This window comes from Sciurus carolinensis, chromosome X (assembly GCF_902686445.1).
Source record: "Sciurus carolinensis chromosome X, mSciCar1.2, whole genome shotgun sequence".
In the NCBI taxonomy this organism is placed as follows: domain Eukaryota; kingdom Metazoa; phylum Chordata; class Mammalia; order Rodentia; family Sciuridae; genus Sciurus; species Sciurus carolinensis.
In genome coordinates, this window is record NC_062232.1 from 38,449,505 (window position 1) to 38,469,742 (window position 20,238).

The 20,238-nt window shown below is 38.2% G+C and overlaps 1 protein-coding gene across 9 annotated transcripts; it reads left to right on the top strand.

Moving 5' to 3' along the window:
* Positions 1 to 505: 505 nt before the first annotated feature.
* On the top strand, positions 506 to 18,560 carry Krbox4 (KRAB box domain containing 4). 9 transcript variants are annotated; one of them, XM_047536692.1, is made up of 7 exons: positions 506 to 826; positions 1,543 to 1,652; positions 3,300 to 3,344; positions 6,013 to 6,139; positions 6,460 to 6,570; positions 13,850 to 13,893; positions 15,050 to 15,616. In XM_047536692.1, exons 3-6 carry the CDS (start codon positions 3,330 to 3,332, stop codon positions 13,891 to 13,893), a joined length of 297 nt encoding a protein of 98 aa, XP_047392648.1. In that variant the 5' UTR covers positions 506 to 826; positions 1,543 to 1,652; positions 3,300 to 3,329; the 3' UTR covers positions 15,050 to 15,616. The 9 variants fall into 9 exon arrangements, with proteins under 9 accessions (XP_047392648.1, XP_047392649.1, XP_047392647.1 ...); XM_047536693.1 differs by having other exon boundaries at positions 15,477 to 15,572; XM_047536691.1 differs by having other exon boundaries at positions 507 to 826; positions 15,474 to 15,609.
* The last annotated feature ends 1,678 nt before the right edge of the window (positions 18,561 to 20,238 follow it).

A 20,238-nucleotide genomic window follows, 5' to 3' on the forward strand; every position in this document is an offset into this window, starting at 1 on the left:
TACTACTTTATAATGCATTTTCAAAAAAGTAAACACCGGGCGCAGAAGAAGTGGTTCGTTTTGGAGAGCGCTCATCTAGCGTGCGCAAGGACTGCGCCTCAGAGGGAAAAAAAAATGTAAACACCAGATTGTTCCAGGGTATCTATGGTGCCAGGAACAGAAGCCCCTCCATTTATGTTACAGGAGAATGAGTCATCTGGATTTCTTCCTTCATTTCAAAAGGTTCCTGGTCCTGCAGCACAGATTCAAAGGCCCTATTCCCAGGCAACTTCCCGCCGGAGCCAAAGTGCTGCCGGGACTCAGCCTGACCCAGGACCCCCCACACAGCCCTGCAGACTCTGTTCATGGCCACGCCCTCCTGCTGCTATTGGCGCCAGAAGCGTGACTTCTTCCTATTCACAGGCGCTAATAGAAGCGGAAAGTGTGGCTTAGGCGATAGAACAGCGCAGGACTATAGGTGGAAAAGGGGTTTCTGCCTCGGCGCGGGAGGGAGCAAGGCGGCTGGGAAGTCCACGCCGTGTCCGCTCCCCTCTCATCTTTCCAGGCCTTTCCTACAACTCGCCACGGAATATGGTCACACGCTCTCGTCGCTCCCTCTCGCCTCAGTGCCAACACTCAGAACCAAGTTCCCTGACAGGCGCCAAGATGGCCATTGGCGGTGTTGCCACGCCCCCCCCTCCGCGAGCTACAGCGCATGCCCCGTTCGGCGAAGTCGCGTTCCCAGGGGGTGACGGGAAGCGGAAGTACTCGGAGCACCCGGGAGGGCGGCTGTAGCTCACAGAAGCTGTTGTCATCCGCCACTGAGGTTTCGGGCTTTGGCGGAGAAGTAAGGGGAGGGGAGATGATGACGGGCTTGAAGGGGAGGGATGGTGGGGTTTTGGGGTCGTGGGTTGACGCACCTGTGGGGATTGAGTGACACGGGCAGTGGGGTGTGTTGGGGGCAAGCCTCTCAGGTCAGCGAGTCATGGATGGACTGCTGGCATCGAGTCATTCAGCAGCTACTTAATGAGTCCTACCAAAGGCCAGGCACCCAGAGAGGTTCTCACACTAATCTGCAGGGGAGCCCCGTGCGGTAGTGCTACGATTAGCTTTATTGTAGAGACAAAGCAGCACAGTTTGGCTCAGCACCTGTCTGAAGTCACGTGGGTATTAACCTTTAGAGGGCCCTTTTCTTTTCCGGGTAGCACTTAGCCCTTTCCAATGTGTCCTGTCTTTTATCATGTTTATCATTTCCTATCTTCCCTGCTAGAATATAAACTCCAAAGGAGCAAGGCAATCGGATTTTGTTCCCTGATGTGTCTCCAACACATAGAACAGGCACATAGAAGGTACTCAACTTATGTCTTAAACTAATAGAAGTGGCACAGCAGATCATCATTTGGTTCCAGATTCTGGACTCCTAGTACAGCAGTATTGAACTCAATGGTGATACCGGAGCTCATCATGAATGTTAAATCTTGAAACTAGAAAGATGCGCAGTGCCACCATGAAAAGTAACATAGGGGTCACTAATGGAATCTCCTGTGGTCATTGTGTTTCCAGGGCTGAGTGCACAACCGAGACCATTGCTAACGAACTTCAGACTCCAGCACATCAGCACCCTGACTTCCTCAGTCAGTCTAAGAAGCCCCAGCCTGAGGTCTCAGGAGGAGGTGAGCTCTCTGGGTGGGAGGCAGAAATCTGGTGCTGCAATGATGGCCCCAGACATTTGCATTTGTCTCTGAGTTCCTTGGTTCTGCCTACATGGGAACAAGAGTGTTCCTCTTAGGTGAGTTGGAGAAGAAGTCTCAGCCCAGAGTTGGAGGCTCACGGAACAGCAATCCTGGAAGAGCTGGACCTATAGTGGCCTTTGACCCTCTGTTCAGCTGAGAGAGCAAGGCTGGCTCAACTTCCATGTGCCATCAAGGTCCATGTGCCAGTGGGCAGTTTGGTCCCAACAAGAAAAGAGAGAGAGAGAGAGATGAATGCCAAAGGTGGCTGGAGGCATGGGTGGAACAACTGCCCTGCTAAAGTGGCTGCAAGGGCAGGATGAGGCTGGGAAAGGTCACACCTTTCTCCTCTCCCTAGCACACCTAAATTCACAGCATTGTGCTCCCTTTTCTTGCCATTAACCCTTCTGGATTTGAGTTGGTCCCTTAGCATCAACGTCACACCCACCTCTGGAGTACATGCTGATTTTCCCTCCATCCTGACCAGAGTGCAGAAATATATTTTACTTTTTTAGAGTTTGGAATTTCAGAGCAGTCTCTAGGCATGGTATCATCCAGTTTTGTTGCCTCTTTTGGATGTTTTTGAAATGGCCTGAGAAGGTGCCTTGTTAAGCTCCACAGGGCTGACCCCTGTTGTCCTGATGCTGCCACCGTGACTTCTGCAGTGTAGGATGGTTACTCTGCACTGGAGCTCCTTGCTGGAACTTTCTTTTGAAAACTGCCCAACAAGAAAGAGCATGGCAATCAAAATGCCAATGATGTGAAAGGAGAAAGTAACAGGGCGGGGATAGATGGTGAGGGGACCAGTGAAGAGTGGAGGGCCAGGAGGGCAAGCACAGTAGTTTTCAGCTTCCCATAGAACTGAGAGTGCTGGACTCTGGCCTGTCTTCTCAATCCCGTTTAGTTTCCTTTCTCTAAGCCACATCAGGGAATCCTTCTCATTCACACTTTGCCAAAGGTCTTTTCACCTGAGTGTGATAATAAGTGATGTTTAATATTTTTAAATTTTTATTTTTCTCAAATAAATGAAGAAAATTGAAATTATCATTCATAGTAACCAGTGCCATTTGATCAAATGATCTTTGGACTTTATGTACATATTGCTTAACACAAATGAGATCACATTGCATTTGTTTTTTGTAATCTGCTTTTAAAATGCTAAGCACTGAAAAAAAAGTTCCACAGCAATTTTAAAAGCCTATGTAATGTGTCTGTTTTTGTATGTCATATTTTTAATAGTGCCCTTTGCCAGAAGTTTAGTTACTTCCAAAATGTGGAAATAACTACAATGAGCATCTTTGCAGATTTGTGCAGATTCATTATTATTTAATTGTGATAGATTTCTTGGAATAAAATTGTAGAGATAGAGGAGGTGTCTTTAACCACAAGTCATATGTCTGTCCAGTAAAGAAAACAAAATCCCTGTGCAAAACCCATATGATCTTAGCATAATCCCAAGGGAACAGTCTGTGTCTACTAGGCCATGTTTCTAGATCATTCTCCCCAGGGTTCAAGGCTATTATTAGGCTGATGATGGTGGTATTATAGATGTCCCCACTAATACTGACCCTCCTAATGCTGTCTTTTTAGGCCTCCATCCTTTGTCCAGAACAGAACAGGATGGCCATGTCCCAGGTAAGTCCTTGATTTCTCCCTACTTTTTCTTCTAGTAAACTTGAGCAGCTTTTTGGAATATGTATAGTAAACTTGAGAAAACCTAATTATCCTCTCTGGCCTGACTGTTTTCCCCTGAATCTGACTACCTCAGGAACAGAGAGAGGGAGACAGACAGAAAGATACAGGGGAGAGAGAAGACAAAGAAGAAAGACAAATTCTCTACTAATTCCTTTGGCATCTGTACCTCCTCTTTCCTTCTATTTATCAATTATACATTTCCTTAAATCTGTATGTAACTATATAGACTCATCTTGCTTTTTCCCTTTCTTCACTTCTAGGTCACTTGTTCTTATTCATTACTTTTAAAATTATAAAGGTAAATTTGCCCTTATTGTTTTAATGTGCATACACAAAAATAATAGTCAAAACTATCAATTTCCTCTCCCAGTCCCACAATGTTCCTCAGAGATGCACACTATTAACAGGTTAGTGATATCCTGGTATAGATGCTTTTATGTCAGTTTAATTAACCAAAATTATGTATGTGTATGTGTATATAGATGTGCATATGTATATACACATATATAACTATTGTGTGCATATCTGTGTGTTTACATAACTGCCATCATACTCTCCAATCCATCTTTTACCACCTTATTATTTATTATATTCATGGTAATGTTCTTTGTCAATATATAAAGATCAGTTCAGTTCCAGTTTTGTAGTATGGATGTTATCACTTAGTTGTCTATTGATAGATAATTAGGTTTTAAATTGTCTTTTAATATTAAAAACCATGCCTCATGAGCAATGTGCTACATTTCTGTTTGTTCTGTAATATAAGTGTTTATGGAGGATATACCTGAACGTTGGATTTTTGAGTCAAAGGTATTCACACTTTAAGTTTGCCTTAAGTCTTTACTAATTACTACTTTCACAAAATGTTAAAAGACCAGATAATTTCTAGGTTCAAGGTTCCTAGGCTAATGAAAGATGAAAGGGAATCAAATTAATTTTACGAGTGCATTTAACCTTAAATGTGATGAAGATACTACAAAAAAGAAAATTATAGACCAATTTCACTTAAGACTATAGATGTCAAAATTCTAAAACCATATACTGAGTAGAACGTGAATAAGTGGGATTGAGCATGTTTTAAAGTAATTTTACTCGTGATAAAAATTTTAAGCAAAAGTTCTGTTCAACAAAAGAAGAAAAGTAATTCTCCCTGCCACCCATCCCCAGGTCTTTCCCTCCTTCAGTTTTTCATACATTCTTTCAGAGACATGTGTATATCTATCTATCTAGATACATGAATCCATTTTTCGTTTCTCTCTCCTTTTTTTTTTTTTGGTACTATGACTTGAGCCCAGGGGCACTTTACCACTCAGTTACATCCCAGACCTTTTAATTTTCTTTTAAATTTTGAGTCAGGGTCTGGCTACATTGCTGAGGCTAATTTCAAACTTGCTGTCCTCCTGCCTCAGCCTCCTTGGAGTAGCTGAGATTACAAGCATATGCCACCATGCCCAGCTACTTTGTCCTTCATATATATGAGTTCATAAGTGTTGCTATTTTTCCTTTTACTAGATTGAAGTTTCTTGAGTTTAGGAGATTTATTTATTTTATTAATCTTGACATTCACAGGACCTCACAGTTTGGTATCTGTTCAGTAAATATGTAATGAATGTATAAGATATTTTAAAACTCTAGTTCCCCTACAAAGTTTAAAATATTTTTAAGTACATAATCCTCTTTATACAGTAGTCCCACTTTGCCTGTGGCTTTGCTTTCTGTGGTTTTAGTTAAATGCAGTTAGATTTGGTCTGAAAATATTAAATGGAAAGTTCCAGAAATGAGCAATTTATAAGTTTTACTTTGGATGTCATTCTGCATAATGTGATAAAATCATGTGCTCTCCTGTTTCATCCTTCTCAGGCTGCCATCATCCCTTTATTCAGTGTATCCACATTGTGTATGCTAGTCTCTTGTTAGCCATCTCATTCATCAGATCCACTGACACAGTGTCACAGTACTTGTGTTCATATAACCCTTATGTAGGAACATCATATTCGAATGCCTATGTCATTCTCCTCATTTTATCTCATATAGACTCCATATCTCACATCATCACAAAAAGTATGGTACAGTGAGATATTCTGAAAGAGAAAACACATTCACATAACTTAGTTTATTGTTATAATAGTTTTCTTTTATTGTTGTTAATCTCTCACCATGCCTAATTTATCCTAAGTATGTCTGGATTGGGAAAAAAAACAGTTTGTAAAGAGATTCAGTACTATCCATGATTTCAGGCATCCATTGGGGGTCTTGAAATATATCCCCTACAGATAAGGGAGGACTACTGTAATACTCTGCCAAATTACAACTAATGAACAGCATGAGAACAACTGTATAGAGAAAGACAAAATACTGTAGTATTTTCAAAATGGGGCACTAACGCCAGACCATATGTATTTTAATCTCTAATTCCCAGCTGTGACCTGGGATAGTTACTTTATGTTCTGTGCACCTTTCACTCCTCGGATGATGGTGAGGATCAAAATTCTTAGTACAGGTAAAGATCTTAGAACAGGTACAGGGTATACCCTCAGTGTGCATGAGGTGTCCTGTCCCAGCCCCCCTGGCTGATCCCTTTGTGTTAAAGAGGAATGTGCTGTTACAGGAATCCCTGACCTTCAGGGACGTGTTTGTGGACTTCACCCTGGAGGAGTGGCAACAACTGGATCCTGCTCAGAAGAACCTCTACAGGGATGTCATGCTTGAGAACTACAGCCACCTGGTGTCTCTGGGTGAGGGACTGCTGCACAGGGTGACATGGAATGCCCCCAGGAGTATCTCCCTCTCCAAGCTACTGCAAGCTCAATGGCATTGAAACCCTCAGTGAGTTTGGGCAGGAGGCTCAGTGTCTACAATTCATAGTCCCGCTTGGACACTGGACAGGACATTTGTGCTCTCACCTTCTAGGTGACTGTTCTGTACTGAGGGGCAGTTTGCTGTGTGCATGAGGTAGACCCCCAGGCTGCACCATCTTCAGCCTGCAGGGACGGACCTGGGTCTGGAATGCCGCCCCCCATTAATACCACAGTCTTATATCATTTCCCCTGAACAGGGTATCTAGTTGCCCAACCAGATGTGATCTTCAGGTTGGGACAAGGAGAAGAGGCCTGGATGGCAGACAGAAGGACCCTGATGCAGAGCCGTCCAGGTGAGCAGAATCCAGGTGGGTCAGGCCAGGATAAGGACCCTGGTTGTCTGTGGGAGCTGGACCCCTGGGCTACACTCAGGAGCTCTTCTCAGCCCCCACACTTGTGACATGACTCTGGTCTGATTAATGAGCTGTTGTCATATCCAAATGAGGCCCCTACCTTGTTGGCCTTTTGCAGTCTCTTGTATTCTTCACCTGGCATTCACAGAGAGGGTGGTCTTTCTGGTTCTCAGATCCCACCTCTCTTCCAGCCTCCTGGCTTGCTAATGAGAAGTGCCAAGCCCATTCTCATCTCTCTCCCCCTCTTTTCTGGAAGCTTTTAGCACTGTCTTCCCCATTCTTGGGCTTTTATGTTTTTACCAGAATAGTTGTAGGTGCCAGTGTTTGCTCCTCGATGGGCATGCTGTGGACCCTTTTAGTCTGAAGTTTGGAGTCTTTTTTTTTTAACCTCAAGAAAATTACTCTACACGGTTACTTGCAGTTGGTATGGACAACAAAGCTTTCCTTGTGACCTTTAACTCTGTTAGGCTATGTGTGTTCTCATCTGCCTTTGCTTTGAAGCCAGATACCATAAACCTTCACACTGTTTCTGTTTTCTTATTTCTTCTCAGACTCTTACAAATCTGACTTGATGCTACCACCATTGATCCATTTCCTTCTCTTAATAATACTTCCTTCCCTCTCAACTCTTTTTTTTGTATTATTCAAAAAATAAATAAACTTGGGAAGCTATTACTCCCAGGTGGAATATTTCAGTGAACCATGTTTCTGTCCTAGGTGGATGGAGCTGCCTTTTTCCTAGGTTAGTTGGTTGTTTATTTTCCCTTTGAGCTGCTTATAGGGATTCAGAAACTCCAGATCTATTGGTCTCTCCTCTTCCATTTGTAGTAATTCTCTCCATGGGCCCATCCCAAAGAAATTTATCTGCAATGCTCTTATTCTTCATAGTGTGGCCCATGGACCAGCAGCCTGGGAATTTCTGGGGCTCTATGCTGAATTTCAGGCCTCACCCCAGATTTAATAAATCAAAATGTATATTTCAGCAAGCTCTTCAGAAAATTTGCAGGCACAGGAAAGCTGAGGAACACTGCTCTATTTTTTTCTTTTTTTGTGTGTGTGGTGTTGATGATAGTATCCAGGGCCTTATACATGCTAGGCAAGTACTCTACCATTGAGCTACACCCACCACCTGAGAAGCACTACGTTTTAGAGATTCATTTCAGAGCATCATCCTTGGTCAGATATTGGCCCTGTGGACCTACAGGTGATTCCCCAGGTGGTTTTCCCAGGGCCTAGTCCTACTGGGCAAATATATACACCCACTCTCTTAAATGTACCCTAGACTGGCCTGTGTGGCCCCCAATGCTCTCCTGCTTCTTCTTGGTATGTTTTCTTCTGGCTGTAATGTTCTCGTTATAGCTCAGTGTAGCACCATATCTGCTGCCTGACAGAGATTCATGAGGAGTCCAGGTGTGCTGATGGCACAGTTTCTTAATTTCCAGTGATACCTGGAATTAGAATGAATGTTCTCATTTTGCTGGTATCCTGAAGGGGATGAAAAGTATATTCAGGGACAATCCACCCTCCTGAGTTATGATGCCTGTTTTTATTTATTTATTTATTTATTTGTTTACCTATTTAGTACTGGGGACTGAATTCAAGGGCACTTAACCACTGAATTATATCTCCAGACCTTTATATATATATATATTTTTTTTTTTTGAGACAGTGTCTAAGTTGCTTATGGCCTTGCTAAATTGCTGAGGCTGGCTTTAAACTTGTAATTTTCCTGCCTCGATTTCCCAAGTCACTAGGATTACAGGTGTGTACCTCTATACCCAGCACAGTGCCCTTATATTAAAACTGCATTCTATTAAAATCTAATATAGACAGGCACATGTTCAGTCTGAGTGCAGAACAACATAGGATAAAATGTAGTCTTAGATTGATTCCCAGTTACATCTCCCAAGGGCAACCTTAATTAAAGGATTCTGTTTTCACTTCTTCTGGTGAGCACTGCCATAGGTCTAGGGAATACCTTTTCTTTCTGAACTTCTTGAATTTTCAGTGTTATCTCCCCTCAATGAAAGGTAAGAATTTAGCTCACTTACCCTTTTGCTCTCTGCTCCCAGTTCTTCACAGTTTGTTAAATTCTTATTTCCTTTGTTACACTTGTAATTTTAAATAACATGTTTGCATTCCATATGGTAACTTTAAAAAAATCTAAAGGAAAGAAAATGCCCAGCCAGACACGGTGAAGTGTACCTGTAATTGCAGAGACTTGGGAGGCTGAGGCAGGAAAATTCAAAGTTTGAGACCAGCCTTAGCAACTTGGTGAGATTCTGTCTGCAAATAAAAAATAAAAAGTTCTTGGGATGTGTCTCAGTGTTAAAGAACCCCTTGGTTCAATCCCCACTACCACCAAAAAAAAAAAAAAACCCTATAGATTATTTCTCTGTTGAACACAGAAAACCCTAAATAGAATAGTGTCCATCTTGTTCTGACTTACTCAGTGTTGAATTGGTGAAAGACACTGAACAAATATTACATTGTTTTGGGCATGGGCAGAGGAAGGAGACTTGTTATTCATCTACATACAAATAGCTTGGAGCATGGACTTTGAGGCCACATATCCTGGATTCAAAGTCTGGCCATTTCTTTCACTAGCTGTCACTGCGGACAAATGGCTCTGCCTCTCTTCACCCATTATAGAATGGGGCTAATGATAAAACTTAGTGATTATCAAAAGTGAAGTGATGTATGTGAAGCATCTAAAGGGTGTCTGGCACAAAGGAAGCTCTCAAAAAATGTTATCACTGTTTTTACCCATTTGGAAGTGTTTTTTTTAATGTAGTGATTGTTAACCAGAGATATATCACATAATTACTGTGGAACTCTCATAATAGTCATGAGTAGGCTCACTCTCTAGAATTTTTTTTCAGAAAGCCTGGGGTGGACCTAGTTATGAGGATTTTGAGTAACCCTCCAGAGAGTTCTGATGTCCATGTGTATACTGCTTGAAATATCTACCAAGAGAGATTTCAAGGAAATGGGAGATGTAGCAAGGCCATCATCCAAGAACATGTGATGGGAATACAGGAGCATGTGGACTTATTTCTAGACAATCCTCATAACTCCCAGGGGTGGATGCAAAAAGCAATTTGAATTTTTCCCCATTTTTCCATACTTAAATCTGTTTGGGCACTGTAAGTACCCCCCTACTCCATGCCTGGATAAAGTCTGTGGCAGTTCTGTGGGTCATTTTCAGATAATAAAAATCTCCTAGGAACTGTTGGTCTTAAGAGTAGCCTTACTATGGTAATAAAAACCATCAAATCACATGTAATAGCAGAACCTCTGAAGTTTATATAATGTTTGTTGATCTTTTCACAAAAAGAATTTTTAGCTTTGTTAATTTCTCCGTGGTTTCTCTTTTGTTTTGTTGCTTTTTCACCTTTTACTTTTATTTTCTCTTTTCTATTTAGTCTGGATTTACTTTGCTATTCTTTACCCAGTTTTTCCCCTGCAACATTTTATTATGAAAATTTTCATCAAGAACAAGTAAAGAGGGCTGGGGATATAGCTCAGTTGGTAGAGTGCCTGCCTCGCATGCACAAGGCCCTGGGTTCAATCCCCAGCACCGCAAAAAAAAAAAAAAAAAAAAAAAAAAACAAGTAAAAGAGTTAGAGTGAATGCACATATAATACCTCCACTTAGATTCAATAATTAACATTTTTCTCTATTTCATTTATCTCCTGTCTACCAATTCCTTGTCCTTCCATCAGTTTACCTGTATTTTTTGCAGTGCTTTTCAATGTAAGTTGCAGAAACTAGTACACATCACCCCCTAAATTCCCTGAAGGCATATCATAACTAGAATTCAATATTTGTTAGTATTTTATAATTGGTACATATGAGGTATTTTAATAAAAGGCTATGCATTATTAGCATGTGATCTTTGGGTATATGTTATGATATTCTAATGTGATTTTTCTGTATGTATTTTCTTTGTATGGTCATTATATATCTATGCTGATGTTACTGTGTTGCTTTTTTTTTTCAAGTGAGATTTATTGAGGTATAATGTCCAGTGTGAAGTTCACCTTTCCTAGGTACACAGTTCTATAATTTTGACAAATATAATTATGTAACTACCACCTCAATCAAGATGTTCAACATTTTCATCCCTCCCCAAACACTTTTTTTCCTTTTATAATTAAACCTTTCTCTCCACCCCAAACTTCATCTCTTTTCCTTCTAGTTTGTTTCTTTCTAGAATGTCATATAAATGAGTCAAATATGACTTCTTTCACTTACCTTAATGCTTTTTAGGTTCATCCATGTTGTGGCATGCATCAGCAGTGTGTTCCTTTTTATAGCTGAGTAGTGTTCCAGTTTGTTTATCGATGGACCAGTTAATGCACATTTGACTTGTTCCCGGTTTTTGGTTATTATGAATGAAGCTTATGAACATTCTTGTACAGGTATTTGTATGGACCTATGTTTTCATATCTCTTGGGAAATATGAGATTTAGAGTGGGATTGCTTGGTCATATGGTAAGCATATGTTTAACTTTGTAAGATGTTGCCAAAGTAATTTCCAACGTGGCTGTATCATTTTGTTTTCCCACCAACAACACAACTTTCTAGTAGGTATGTAGGGGATCTCATTTTGATTTAAATTTGCATTTCTATAATAATTATGTTGAGCATGTTTTCATGTGTTTATTTGCCATCTGTGTACCTTCTGTCGTTAAGTATCTGTTGTAATATTTTGCCATTTTGGTTCGTTATTAAATTGTATGAGTTATATATATTCTGGCTATAAGTCTTTACCAGCTATGTTTTTCCAAGTGTATACTCCAAGGCTGTGGCTTGTTTCGTTCTTAATAATATCTTTCAAAAATGTTTTTTTTTTGATGGAGTCCAGTTTATCAAGTTTTTCTTCTGTGGTCATGCTTTTTGTGTTCTATTTAGCAAATCTCTAACCCAGTAACAAAGATTTTTTTTCACATGTTTTCTTCCAGGAGATTTATCATTTTAATTCTTATATTTAAGTCTATGACTGTTAATAAGTTAATTTTTGTATCTGGTGTGAGGTAAGGGTCAGCATTCTTTTATATTATTCTTTGCATATGCATTTTCAGTTATTCCTGTAACATTTTTTAAAAGGTCATTCTTTCTTAATTAATTTACTTTGGCATCCGTTTTGAAAATCATTTGAAGACATTTGTGTCAACCTATATACCAGTATCACACACTGTCTTAATTACTGTAGCCTTATATTAAGAGTTCAAATCAAGTAGTGAGAGTCCTATAACTTTGTTTTTCCTTTTCATAATATTTTAGCTCTTCGAGGTCCTTAACATTTTCTTATAAATTTTAGAATCATCTTTTCAACTTCTGCAAAAAAGCCTGCAAAGGATTTTGTTTGAGATTGCAGTGAATCTGTGGATCATTGATATGCTAACAATATAGAGTCCTCTAATTCATGAATATGGTATATCTCTCCATTTACTTAATGTCTTAAATTTGTTCTCAGTAATATTTTGCAGTTTTGAATGAACAGATCTTGCAATATTTTATTTAACTTACCCCTGTGTTTTATGTCCTTAGAAGGTAATATAAATGGTGTGTTTATGTGTATACACATACATATTTGTTTTATATTTCAATTCCCCATTGATCATTGCCAGTTTATAGAAATGTAACTGATTTTTCTATGTGTTTTTTGTATCCTGGAACATTTCTAGGCTATAATATTAGTGCTAGTAGCTCTTTTATTTATGGCTTGGCATTTTCTGCATAAATGATTATGTTATGAATAGGGACAGTTTCTTTCTTTCCAATCTAGATGTCTTTACTTTTTTTCTTGCTTTATTGTACTGGCTAGGATCCTCACTATAATATTGACAAGGAGTAGGGAGGGCAACACACTTGCCTTGACCCTGATCTCAGGACAAAAATTCACTTTCTCACCATAGGTATAAGTTTACTTATAGGGTTTTTCATGCCTGATAAAATTTGAGAATATTTCCTTTGAATTCTGTTTTTTTCCAAGTTTTTATCATGAATGAATGTTGAACATAGTTTTTAAGGATCAATCAATACATTGTGTTTTTCCCCCTTAGATAGTTGCATTTTATATAATTATTGATATTGGATTTAGGCCTATCATTGTATTATTTTTTTTCTGTTTGTTCCCCCTTCTTTTGTTTGTTGTCCTACTTCACTGTTCTTCTCTTTGGAATATTTGACTATTTTTAAAAAATTTAACTTTTTATTTTTATGTAATTGTAGGTTCTCACGCTCTTGTAAGAAATACTACAGAGAGACCTCGTGTACCCTTTACCATGTTTCCCCCAATGGTGACAGCTTGAAAAACTCTGATACAAATCACAGCAAATCCTTGATAAAGTCAAGATACAGAACATATTTACATCAGCACAAGGATCTCTATATTGCTATTTTATAGCTGTACCTATTCCTTTCCATTCCCAACTCTTTCATAAACTAGTCATTTGTTCTCCATTTCTATAATGTGGTCATTTCAAGAATATTATATAAATGGAGTCATACAGTATGAAACCATATGGGATTGGAGCTTTTCACTCAGCATACTCCTATGGAGATTTACCCTGTTGTGTGTACCAATAGTTTCTTCCTTTTAATCACTGAGTAGTAATTCACCAAACGGATGCACCACAGTTTGTTTAACCATTCACCTTTTGAAGGATATTCCTGGTTTCAACTTTGTTGATTTTTATTCTAATTTTTTATTCTTTTCTTCTGCTGCTCTTTCTTTATTTCTAACATATGCATTCAGTGCGGTAAATATCTTTCCAAATGCTACTTTAGCTGTGTCCCTCAAATTATATGTTGTATTTTCATTTTTACTTAATTCAGATATTTTAGATGTCCCTTAAGGCTTATTTAGAAGTAAGTATACCTTTAAATTTCCAAATATATGGGGTTTCCAAGTATCTTTCTCTCATTGATCTCATTGATACTGTTATTGCACATAGTATTATTTTTTATAAATTTGTACACTTTGTTTTAAGACCTAGAATATGTCTTATCTTGGTGAATGTTTCATATGCACTTGAAAAGAATATGTATACTGCTGTTGTTGGATGCAGTATTTTATGAATGTCAATTAGTGAAGTTGGCTGATAGTGCTGTTCACATTATCTATATCCTTGTTGGTTTTCTGTCTACTTGTTCTATCAATTATTGAGACAAAGAGTGTTGAAGTCTCCAACAATAATTGTGGATTTGTCTGTTTCTCTTTCAGATGTATCCATTTTTGCCTCATGTATTTTGAAGTGCTGTTATTAGGTACATATGCTTTTAGGATTGTTATTTCTTCTTGGAGAATTAACCATTTATCATTTCGTAATGTCCTTCTTTGTCTTAGAAAATCTTTCTTGTTCTGAAGTCATTGTCTGAAATTAATGTAGTTACTCCACCTTTCTTTTAGCTAGGTGTTCATGTTATATCTCCATCCCTTTACATATTTTAAATTAATAGACTTTATTTTTAGTACAGTTTTAGATTTATAGTAAAATAGACCAACCAGCTAGTACAGAAAGTTTTCTTATACTACTCCCCTACCCCGTTTTCTCTAATAGTAACATCTTGCATTAGTATAGTATACTTGTTACAATGTATGTGTGAATGTTGGTACATCATTAACTAAAGTCCATATGTTACATAAAGGTTCACTCTTTGTGTTGTACAGTTCTATGGATTTTGGCAAATGCACAAAAATCCACCATTAATGCTTTATACAGAATAATCTCAGTGCCCTAAAATTTCCCTGTGCTTCACTTTTTCATCCTTTCTCCCCTCCCTCCTGGCAAGCACTGATCTTTTTACTATCTCTGTAGTTTTTCCTTTCCCAGAATGTCATGTATTTGGAATCACACAATATGTAGCCTTTTCAGACTGGTTTCTTTCAAATAGCATACATATTTAAGTTTCCTCTGTGTCTGTTCATGGCTTGATCGCTCATTTCTTTTTATTACTGAATAATATTCCATTGTATGGATGTACCAGTTTGTTTATCCATTCACCTACTGAAGGCTATCTTAGTTGCTTCCAATTTGGGGTCATTATGAATAGAGCTGCAATAAAAATCCATGTGCAGACTTCTGTGGACATGTTTTCAACTCATTGTGATTCATTTCCTTTTGAAGTTTATGATTTTTTACTGTGAACTCCTTTTCAATGAGAGTTCTTTTCCATGAAAGCTATGGAAACATCATTGCAGAACTGTTTAGAAAGGGAACCCACTAGTTTCAGTAATGTAGAACCAATTTTAGGTGAATTTTTCAACGTTGGGGGTCTTGTTATACTTCAGATGTCCATTTGGGATGCACTCCCACATGTGGTAGAGAACTAGGGTTCTGATTTCTTATAGTAACTCCTGATTCTTCTTACCATTTTCATTAACTAGTGAGTGACATCATTCTAATTTCTATTTCATACACAGAGATGACCTTCATGATTCCTTCATGATTAAACCGGGAGCTCAATTCTAGTTCTCTGCGCATTTATGCCCTGTGGCCTGGAATTCACACTCATGATTAGAGCCTTAATCTCTCAACTGCAAAGCCACACAGATTCGGTTTTTATTCACCCTCTCACTTTAAATTTCCTCTTCATTTTTGTCACATAGTAGATTTCTTGGTTTTCAGCTTGGATGCATTACATTTTTTGGTTAAATTTGGGCCAGCATTTCTTTGCATTTGCAGTCAGGACAGGTAGCAGTTGTGGAACATGGGGAGGATCCATCCACATCAGCTCAAGTCACATTGATAGGAGTTCACCACAGGGCATGTAGGGCTTAATGTTATCCCATAACATTATAGTAAAAAGACTTACAAATTCAATGATTCATCATATTTTTCCCCTAGAAGTCTGGCAATTTGATGAGCAGATAGATAACTACAAAGAAAGTCAAGACAGACCTCTGTGGCAAGCTGCATTCATAGACAAGGAAATACTGAAGGATGAAAGTAATCAAGAATGCAGAAAAATCATTTATCTGAACAAATGCTCTGTTTCTATAGGACAAAGACTCCCTAAATATTATTCGTGGAAAAGTTTTTCAAACCATAATTTTAATTTTCTTAGTCAAATCAGAAGCTATGTAAGAAAGAAAATAATGGATATAAGGTAGATTGGAAATTATGTCTCCATTCTAATGTTGATAAAGCCCAACCTACAGAGAAATTTTTGAACCCAATCAACAAGGAAAAGTCCTCCACCAGAAGCAAGTCCTTAATAAAAGAGAATTCAAACTGGGAAGAAATTCTATGATTATACTGAATGTGGTAAGAGTGTTTATCCAGAAAACCAACCTTGTTGCCCAACAAAGAATTCACACTGGAGAGAAGCCTTATGAATGTGCAAAAAAACCTCCAGCCAGAAGATAGCCCTCACAGCACACCTGAGAACTCGCTTGGGAGAGAAACCCTATGAATGAAGTCAATGTGGGAAAACCTTTTTCCAGAAGGCACCACTCATCAAACATCAGAGCATTCATATAGGAGAGAGAAATTATAAGTGCAGTGACTGTGAGAGAACAGTGAGTGGGAAGTCCACTCTCATTAAACATCAGAGGATTCATACAGGGGAGAAGAATTATGAATGTAATGAATGTGAAAAACTTTTCAGGACAAAATCAACTCTCATTGTATATCATAGAACTCATACAGGCAAGAAGCCCTATGAATGCAGAGACTGGGAAAGACTTCAGTGGGAAGACATCTCACTAAACATCAGAGAAATCGCACAGGAGTTAAAACATAAAGCCTACAAATAAATTTTCAGGTGGAATAACTATCCTTGAGTTATACATTGTTACACTGTGCATCAAGAAATCAGTGAAAGTAACCATGTAAATCTAATGAATATCAGAAAGCCTTCAGATATTGTGCTCAGCCTTCATTTGATTTAAGAATACTCAATGTTGTAGTATTCAAAGCATGTAATAAATATAAGTTCTCATCCAGGAGTTGTAATATATTGTTCATCAAAGAATTTATGAAGGGCCAAAACCAGGAATATAGTGAAATTTTGGAAAGAAAAATCTCATTTTATATTAGAGCTCTTATGTTCAGGAGATGTTATCAATTTCACAAGTCGAAGAACCCAGTTTTCCTACGTACTGTGAGGAAAATCATGTGTCAGATACATCATTATACATTTTGTAGAAAAGATCTCAGGTTTATATTATATAAACACTCACTTATACACATATTATCTGAAGATTATGTTATAAACCTTTTGACTAGGAAGACTGTAAAAGCAGTCCTTGGTGGGCTTATCTGTCAGATTAATTTGTAATAGAGAATCTGTAAGTGAACCAGATATGGTGCATGCCTGCAGGAGGATCAGAAGTTCAAGGTCAGCTTCAGCAACTTAGCCAGACCTTATCTGAAAATAAAAAAAGGGCAGAGGATATGACTCAGTGGTAGAGTGCTCCTGGGTTCAATCCGCAGTACCAAAAAACAAAAAAGCAAGAATCTTTAAATAGATTAGTTTGAGAGGGGACGAGCCAGCAGGATTCCAAAACAAAAGGGACTCACAAAGGAGCAGTTACACATTAATTTTATCTATCATCAGTACAAAAGTGTAAATATCATATGAGGAAAGGTTATACCCTTCTGAGATGTCTTTCTTAGAAATAGTCATTATTCTATTTTAAGTAATGTAATGACCGGGCAATAGGAGGATCAGGATTTATAGGAAAGATCTTATAAGAGCAATTTTTTTTTCTTTTTTTGCATGGTACTAGGATTGAACCCAGGGGTGCTCTACCACTGAGATATGTCCCCCTATCCCTTTTCATTATTTAGAGTCAGGCTCTCACTAAGTTCCCCAGGTTGGCCTCAAACTTGTGATCCTCCTCAGCCTTCAGAGTAGCTGGTATTAGAGCTGTGTGCCACCAAAGCCTAGCAGCATTAATTGAAATAAAAATTATTAGCAAGTTGAATATCCAATGATAGGTGATTGAGTATTGATATATTCTTAAATTGGAATAATTTGCTGTCATTGCATTCATATTTTAAGAATTTTGGAAAATGTTCAAGATTACAAAACTGTACTTTATGATCTGTGGTGTAAAATGACATTTGGGAATGGTACGCACTATTATGATTTCAGTGTATCTGGGTTGTGGGAATATAGGCAAATTTTAAGATTATGTATTATATACATTTATGTCTTTTGTGTGTTTATTACACATGTGGAAAGATACACAGAAAAATAGCTAGGAAGAAAAATGCATCCAACTGTTAATAGTGGTTACATTTTGCTATTATAATTGCTGGTTTTAAAAATTCCTCTGAGTATGATCTCAGATTTTAGAAACTACCAATAAGAATTGTTTTAGGGTTGGGCATGTGGCTCAGTGGTATAGAGTGTTTGCCTACCGTGCTTTAGGCCCTGGCTTCAATCCTTAGCACCACATAAAAACTTTTTAAGAAAAGAATTGTTTTAAATGTCTTTTGCTTAGTTTTCTGGTTTTTTTTCTTCCCATCTGCTTTTCTATCCAGACCTATTTTTAATGTATGACTGCTCTGCTACTATGTGTTCTACAGATATCATCCTATTTTGATATACCTGCACATATTTATTACTTCCCCATGTGGTCATATGTTTGACTTTAATGTTGTTAGAATATATCATACACCTTTGAGAATGGGTATCTCATAATTTTAACATGTAGAGTGATTTTCCAATGAGAATTATAACATCTTCATATTTTCTTTTACACTTTATCCTCTCCAAATCCTGTGACCAAAATTAAAAGCCACTGTATTTTACAGATAGGAAGCCCTGCAGTGATTCATGGTCCCACAGGTAATACGAACAAACCAATGCAAACCCAAATCCCCATATGAAAAGGCAAAGCCCTTCTCATTCTGCTCTTGGTGATTGCTACTGGATACTCATTTTCTGTTTTCTTCTTTTTTGCCCCACTCTTTTTCACTAGTTTTCAAAATGTACTGTGGTATCTCTTGATATTGTGTATCTCTCGATATTGATTGTTTACATAAGTAAAGACTTTTCATTTTATAAAAACTACATTGTATAATGGTACTGCCATGAGAATCAGGAATTAATCAATTCTTCTGATTCCCATGGCTACACTATTCAGTAAGGCAGATAATGACAGACCACACACATTTCCAACTACACACACATCCTGACATTTTACCGATGAAGAAACAAAATCATAGTATGTCTACTTAAAAGTTGGTGTAAGTAGTATAGCAAGTATTAGCCTCTATGCTTCACATTCCATGGCTCCATGAAAATTATTCTTGTGCTTTTCTACAATGTCTATCTCAGTAGACCTCACCCAATAGAAGAGGAGGGGACATCCTGTTTTTTTAATCTCTTCGCTTTTGTCTTGGGTTTAAATGTTTAAAAAGAAATAATGGCAGAGTTAGGGTTGTAGCTCAGTGGTAGAGTGTTTGTCAAGCACATATGAGGCACTGGGTTTGATCCTCAGTACCACATAAAAATAACAAAAAAAATAAAGGTACAAATTTTTTTTTAAAAAGAAAGTTATAGGGCTGGGAATATAATTTGGTGATAGAGCACATGCTTAGCTTATGTGAGGCCCTGGGTTCAATTCTCAGTTCCAAAATAAAAAGTAAGGGGCATGTATACTATAGTTAGTTTTGCCAGGCCAGCAATTATGCTGCAACAGTTGGTACAAGGGTGGGGGGATAAGTAGATAACATATTTAAAATATCATAGAACTAAGGAAGCAATGAGGTCTAGATGAAATAAAATTTGAGAAAGTGAACTGCGAACTGCTTTTACTTTTCATATATATATATATATATATATATATATATATATATGTATATGTAAAAAATTTTTTTTGGTGGTACTGAGGATTAAACCCTGGAATGCCATGCCATTGAGCTACATTCCCAGTCTTTTAGTTTTATTTTGAGACAGGGTCTCATTAAATTGCCCAGGCTGAAATTGAACTTGAGATCCTCCTGCCTCAGCCTGCAGAGTCACTGGGATTACAGGTGTGTGCCACCATGTCCAGCTGCAGTAGTTTTTCTAGATGAGCTGTCAAGTGCTGTCCTTTATCTTATCTGGGAGCATTTACTGATTCTTGGTGTGCTGAGGATAGGGTTTGGTCCAGGCTGATGAACTGTACAGGGGGAAAGTAATTCACAAGTGATTTCAGAAGTTATATAAGTCTAACTTAGAAATTAGAATATCTCTAAGCACATGACTGTTTTTGTCGGTAGAACATTTACTGAATTTGTGATGGTATGAGATGCTTGGAAGCTGAGTCAGAAAGGCAAAGTGAAACCTGCAGTTTCACTGTATTTGGAAACAGTCCAAATAAAAGAAGGGACCTGCCACAATCATAGTGAAATAGTATAAACAGCTCAGCTCAAAACCCAGGATGAGGAGAGCTAAATCTCAAGCAGTCTTCCAGGTCTGAGGAGACAACCAACAAACTCTCAAGCAAAAGTTTAGGAAGGAAAATCCTGAGGAACCGTGATGAACAAGAGCTGGGTTATCTGAGTACTGCAAATCAGCCCTCACTGATTTATGGTGATCAGTTCCTAACTACCTCTTATAGAGGAAAAAGGCTAACAAAATCAACTACAGCGTCAATTTTTTTTTTCAGTACCA